This window comes from Myotis brandtii, unplaced genomic scaffold, assembly GCF_000412655.1.
Source record: "Myotis brandtii unplaced genomic scaffold, ASM41265v1 scaffold347, whole genome shotgun sequence".
NCBI classification, from domain to species: domain Eukaryota; kingdom Metazoa; phylum Chordata; class Mammalia; order Chiroptera; family Vespertilionidae; genus Myotis; species Myotis brandtii.
This window is the reverse complement of record NW_005363366.1, coordinates 85,982-92,430: the sequence shown is the minus strand read 5'-3', so window position 1 is coordinate 92,430 and position 6,449 is coordinate 85,982. Positions and strand designations below refer to the sequence as shown.

The window sequence follows — 6,449 nt, the reverse complement described above, 5'->3', positions numbered from 1 at the left end:
CCTATACCCCACGCTGTACCTACCCTCTGAGAGTTCTAACCGCCCACCTTCCTCTGTGCGCTCCACCGAATCTCTGCCCCCATGACTGCCAGCAACTGAATTCACAGGTGGCCAGCCAGTTCCCTTTAGGAGAGGTTGCGGCTGGGAAGGATTTTATCCGGGTAGCCATTCCCTCTCACTCTCTGATCTTCCTCAAATTGAAAAACTCCTCGGCTCTTTCTCTTCAGACCCTCTTAACCAGCAGCCGCCTTCTCCCCTATCCCTGAGAGCCCAAATCCTGAGAATGTGAGCTCCAAAACAGCCTTTCCCACTTAACACTCATTCTCAGGCCACCCAAAGACTGCCTTCCTCAACAGCCTCTTCTATTTCTGCGCCCATTCTACCCCTGAGGGAGGCAGCAGGGACTGAGGGCATAGTCTGAGTCTATGCCCCACTCTCTATGTCCAGCCTCACAGATTGAGAGGCATCTCAGGTTTTTTTTTTCCACTGACCTTGAGGATGGCCCTCAGACCCCGGTCCGAGTCTAGTGAACATGGCCTTTAAGATTTTAACGCCTGTGAGGAGCAGGTAGAATCAAATTGGGAGGCCCGCCTTCGACAGAAGGTAGACCTGCAAACTCACGCCTTGGTTGTGGCCCTGCAGTCGTCGGCAGCCGCCATGGCCCCAAGGGGGCTGTGCACGGTGGGGGTGCAACAAAAGGAACGCCACCTGGAGAATGCTTCAAATGTGGAAATGAAGGCCACTGGGCAAAGCAGTGCCCCCAGCCCCAGGCTCCAACCAAGCCCTGCTGGGCGTGCCGTCAAAGCGGCCACTGGAAGAGTGACTGCCCCTGGAAAAGTGGTGGGCCCTCTGCACCCCAGTGTGGAGGGGCCACCCTTCCAGGTCATGACCCGCCGCTGGCCATGCTGGGACTGGCTGAAGACTGAAGCAGCCCCGACTCGACAACCCAATCACCCTCGCCGAGCCCAGGGTCACAATGAAGGTAGCGGGTGCACAGGTCTCCTTCCTGGTCGACACGGGGGCTACCTTCTCTGTCCTGCCCTCCTTTTCAGGGCTCCTTTTTCCTTCCACGATCTTGGTCATGGGTATTGACAGCAAATCCACCTGCCCGCTGACCACCGGACCCCTTCCCTGCCTCCTTGATGATAGCCCTATAACCCACTCGTTCTTAGTCATGCCTTCATGCCCCATGCCCCTTTTAGGATGAGATATTCTCACCAAACTAGCGGCCACTCTGCAGCCCACTCGGAGCCCTTCAGCCTCCCTGCTCCTTCTGCTCCTGGCCCCCTCCCTTCACAGGGACGCCGATCCCCCACTGCCATGCGTCCTCTTATGGGGCCCTGTTGTCCCAGACCACAGTTGCCTACCTCAGTCTCGCTGTGAACGCCTTATCTCCTTATATCCTCCACGACTGTCCCCTCCTCTGAACAAGAAGTGTTCTCCTTCCTCAGGCTCACTGGGTACTCTTGCCTCCGGGTTCACAACTGTAGTCTTCTTGCAAACCTCCTCTATGACATGACATGGTGAAGGAACCCCCTCACTGACCCCATAGATCCCAAGGCCAACATCCTCACCCCTTTGGTGCTCTGAAAACTGCTCTGACCTCGGTGCCTTCTCGCCCCTTCCCCCACTCCCTCCTTCCCAAAGGAAACTTCCTTGAATGCATAGGTTTACTCAACAGTCCGGCTATTATCAGAAACTGAAACATTATCTCTAGGAAAAATGCGGCAACTTTAAAATCCAAATGGCTAGAGTCCTGGGAGCAGGCAGCCTGCTCCCTCCCTCTCCCCCCTCGCCTTTTCTCCAGCCTCATATCCAGGTCCCTGGCTTCCACTGCTCCTTCCCTTTCTCTTTTCCCTTGGATAACAGCGCATTCTAACATTCCCTCCCACTTTCACTGCAATACCTACCTCTCTCAGGCTTACCAAATGCCTCCCACCATCCCCGAAGAAGACTCAGTGGCACCATCCAGGACCTGATGACCCATCATTCCTCACAGGCTCTTACCTGGCAAGGGACCTTCCAATTTTTATTCCGGAGGAAGCTCAGGTTTTTAATATTTTCGGGTGAAACTGACATGGAATGATGAGGGAGTCATCAATTCTACTGTCTGGGATGGGAAATCCTCTAGTGTCACTCTCTATTTATGAACCCTGGACCTATTCCTATGCCCACCCTCATCAACACAACTTTCCATCTACTCTCTAACATCAATCCCTCCTCCTCTACATCCTGCTGGATTTGTCTGTCACTGGCTTGAACCCTCATCATAACCACTCAATTCCAACCTATTGGACCATCTAACTAAACTCTCTCTAGAAATTCGCAGCTCCTGGCTGAACCTCCTGCCCATGGCCCCAACCAGAATCCGGGCTACACCAAGGAGCCCCACCTTCTTAAGCCCTTTTGAACTCCTATATGGGAGACCCTTCTTGCTCAACCACTGTCTCCCTACTGATCCTCCTCCCCTGGGTACATATCTCCCATATCTGTCCTTACCCAGGCAACTGCTCCGAGAACACGCGGACAGGTTTCTGCCCAAGCCAGAGCCGACCAACCAGGACTCCCGAGGACCAGCCCTTCACCCTGGTGACTCGGTCCTCCTTAAGAATCTACATCCAAAAGCCTTGGAGCCTAGGTGGACGGGACCTCACACTGTAATCCTTATAACCCCCACCTCGGCCAAGCTGCTCGGCAACCCGTCGTGGCACCACCTCTCCAGGCTCAAGAGGACCCCGGAGCAGCATGACTTCTATAAATGTGAGGTGTTGGACCCCACTAAGGTCCGCCTCGGTTGCCCTCCCCCTCCTCCTTCTCCTTCTGGCCCTGAGCAACCTACACCAACCCCCACCCGCTTATGTGTGGAGGTTCAAGGTCCGTGAAACCAACTACCAGAACGGCAAACAAGTCACCCGGCAGGTAGGATCTCAGGACTGCCCTCTGGTCGGATGCCAGACAAAGATCCGGATGGCTGTCGACATCTGGTCAGTGGCCAATGCTGGCCAACCCTATGTCTGTTTTGCTTATGACCAGCGGAACCCAGACAGGTGTAATCAAGATGTCAACACCTATGGGGGTTGCTGCTGGAGAGACTGTGTCATCCATGATGACTATAATAAGGTCAAGGGTGGCCCCCCTTTTTTCCCTTTGGGAACCTGAAACTCCAGAGCCTACCCTGCCCCCACGGATATGCTACCAGACCAGTTATCCGGTAACTGGGGGATGAGTCACTTGGAACTGCACCCAAAACCACACCGAAGCCAGTCTCACCAAGGCCAGCCCGGGTACCTTCTTTTGGTGCAACGGCACCTTAAGTAACTGCATGAACTCCTCTGACCCCAGGCCTTGCTTCGTGGTCACAGTAGTTCCCCAACTAACCTTGTATGGAGAGTCGGAGCTCGCCTGGCTGCTCCTTCCATCCCACCCCCTGGACCCGCCGGGCCGCCTTCCTCCCTGTCATGTTAGGGGTGAGTATCGCTGCCTCAGTAGGCCTCACGGGGGGGCCCTCAGGAACAGTCTGGTCTCTGCTCAGGACTTTAATGACAAGCTCCAGTTAGCCCTGGAGTCTACTACCACCTCTTTTTAGCCTCCCTACAGCAGCAGGTAACATCAGAAGCCCAGGTAGCCCTACAGAACTGGCGCGCCTTAGACCTTCTGACTGCAGAAAAAAGAGGAACCTGCATATTCCTTCAGGAAGAATGCTGCTACTACACCAACGAGTCCAGAGTAGTGGAACAAAACGTGCAGACCCTGACTAAGCTGAGTGAAGGACTACATACAAGACACTCCCAGAACAACTTTCTTTTCGGCTGGCTCCAAAGCCCTTTAGCTACCTGGGTCCTACCCATGATAGGGCCCCTGATTCTCATCTGTGTCTTTTTTCTCCTAGCCCCCTGCCTCCTGAAGTTCATCCGCTCCCGGATTGCAGAGATGTCACAGGTGACTTTGAATCAGCTCCTGCTCCATCCCTACACTCGGCTGCCCTCCGACCTGCCTCTGCCCGACCCTGGCCTTTAAACCCCCCTGCCCCCTCGTCGTCCCTGGTCAGCTGGAAGTAGTTAGAATGAGTTGGCGTCCCCTATCACCAAAAGGCCGGGATGTTAGGTTGGAGAGAACCCAGGATCAGATGCAGGCAGATGCGTGAGGAGATAATGGGCCCTCCCTGGAATTTCTAACAGATCAGTGTGCCAGACACAGATACCGGCTCCTCCCTGGAATCCACAACGACCCCCACACAGATACTGACTCCTTCCTGAATACCCTGCTGACCCCCTGGGGCGGGAACTTCCTCAGTTCATGCCCCCGCCCATCACCCAACTGCAGTATAAAACAAACCCCCCCTCCCTGTGGGCTCGAATCCACTGGCCCTGTCTTTGGGGTTCGTGGGTTGCCCGGGGACACAGATTAAAACCTTTTCTTTTCTTTCTTTTCTGATTGACTCGACTCTCTTTATTTCTTACGCCAACTCCTGAACCACCTAACAGGATTTAGAATCATTTCTCCCATCTTCTCGAGCTAAGCCTTCTTAATCAATAAACCATTCCTTGCTCCAAACTCTGATGTATCTGTCACACCGCTGCTAGGGCCACATGGCTATAGAGAGAGAACAGACCACCAGCACATGGGGTGAGCGTGGGGAGAGAGAGAGAGATTGATTCTTTGTTTACCTGGAACTATGTGTTCTCAGGCTTGGGAGGAACCAGAAGATTTTTCAAAATAACCAATCAGCTTCCCAAACTTTCTGGGGCTTCGGGTGGGCCCATGCTCCCTGTCCCAGCTTGGACTGGCAGGCCTCTGGGCTCAAGCACCGCTCCCTGTGCCTTTTGGACTTTATTGGCTTGTCCTTATCTCCCCCTGCACCCCTCAGCCCCCGCAAACACCACCAGTAGCAGAGTGGGAAGGCAGGGTGCTAATCCCCTTGGCGGGCCGCTGCGGTTCCCAGTTCCCGGCCCGGTGCGAGCCGTCTCCCAGCGGAGGGTGCTCAGCAACATCTGACTCCGTCTCTTCCTTTGAACAACTAGCCAGTGACGGACTCTTTGTTCTAAGCTCCCCTTTTCATTCACAATGTTTTCTCAACTCTTTATAGGTTTGAAAAATTCCATAATAATTTAAAAAACACGTCATGATTGTATTTCATTTCACATTCTAGGGTAACTGCACCATTACCATATAAGTTTACATTTCTTAATTGTAAAGTTAAAAGTGGGGTTTCTCATTGTTTACTATAAAATATATTTTCTCTAACTTTTTAAATAAAAGACACATATAAAAGTCCCTAAATTGGGAATGTAAAGTACAATAAAAGACAACCTAAATCACATAAAAGATTGGCTCAGCCAGTGCCTTCTTTCTATTCCAGTGGTTCTGAACCTTCCTAATGCCGCGACCCTTTAATACAGTTCCTCATGTTGTGGTGACCCCCAACCATAAAATTATTTTCGTTGCTACTTCATAACTGTAATTTTGCTACTGTTATGAATCGTAATGTAAATATCTGATATGCAGGATGTATTTTCATTGTTACAAATTGAACATAATTAAAGCATAGTGATTAATCACAAAAACAATATGTAATTATATATGTGTTTTCCAATGGTCTTAGGCGACCCCTGTGAAAAGGTCGTTCGACTCCCAAAGGGGTCGCGACCCACAGGTTGAGAACCGCTGGACTAAGCCAATGGCACCGAATTCTGCATCTTGGCCTTTGTTCTGGGCTGGAGGAAGACAAGTTGGACTCCTTTCATAGTGGGACGAAGCTGACCCTGGGACAGTCTTTGCTCCAGCTTTAATAAATTTTTAGCACTAAACTTTATACTCCAATATGTGGATCCCCAAAATGCTTTCCTTGCAACTCCATGAAAACACCCCTTTCCAACAGAAACATCAGCGCAAAAAGTCAGTTCTTAGTGGCTCATAAGCATATCTTTATTAGTTAAGCCTCTGCCAGGAAACAGAAATGCACTTCAAACTCAGTCCATGTAACTTTGGCTTTTCATCTAGAGCAGCGGTTCTCAACCTGTGGGTTGCGACCGCTTTGGGGGTCGAACGACCCTTTTACAGGGGTCGCCTAAGACCATCGGAAAAGACATATATAATTACATATTGTTTTTGTGATTAATCACTATGCTTTAATTATGTTCAATTTGCAACAATGAAATTGGGGGTCACCACAACATGAGGAACTGTATTAAAGGGTCGCGGCATTAGGAAGGTTGAGAACCACTGGGCTAGAGGTTCATTAATCTTGTTTATCCTTTCAAAGAACCAGCTCTTGGCTTTATTGATCTTTTGTGTGTTTTTTTGTTGTTGTTCTTTTGTCTCTGTGTCATTTATTTCTGCTCTGAACTTTATTATTTCCTTCCTTCTACTTACACTGGGCTTTTCTTGTTGCTCTAATTCTTTAAGTTGCAGGGTTAGATAACTTATTATAAGGTTTTCTTGTTTTCTGA

At 50.8% G+C, this 6,449-nt stretch overlaps 1 protein-coding gene across 1 annotated transcript; it reads left to right on the top strand.

Moving 5' to 3' along the window:
* Positions 1–3,226: 3,226 nt before the first annotated feature.
* Positions 3,227–4,554, top strand: LOC106727007 (endogenous retrovirus group FC1 Env polyprotein-like). The gene is made up of 2 exons (XM_014544024.1): positions 3,227–3,467; positions 3,587–4,554. Exons 1-2 carry the CDS (start codon positions 3,323–3,325, stop codon positions 4,015–4,017), a joined length of 576 nt encoding a protein of 191 aa, XP_014399510.1. The 5' UTR covers positions 3,227–3,322; the 3' UTR covers positions 4,018–4,554.
* The last annotated feature ends 1,895 nt before the right edge of the window (positions 4,555–6,449 follow it).

Coding starts and splice junctions, on each gene's coding strand:
- LOC106727007 (XM_014544024.1), top strand. CDS start 3,323: ATGAACTCCTCTGACCCCAGGCCTTGCTTCGTGGTCACAGTAGTTCCC. Junction 3,468..3,586: donor TCCTCCCTGTCATGTTAGGG/GTGAGTATCGCT, acceptor ACCTCTTTTTAG/CCTCCCTACAGCAGCAGGTA.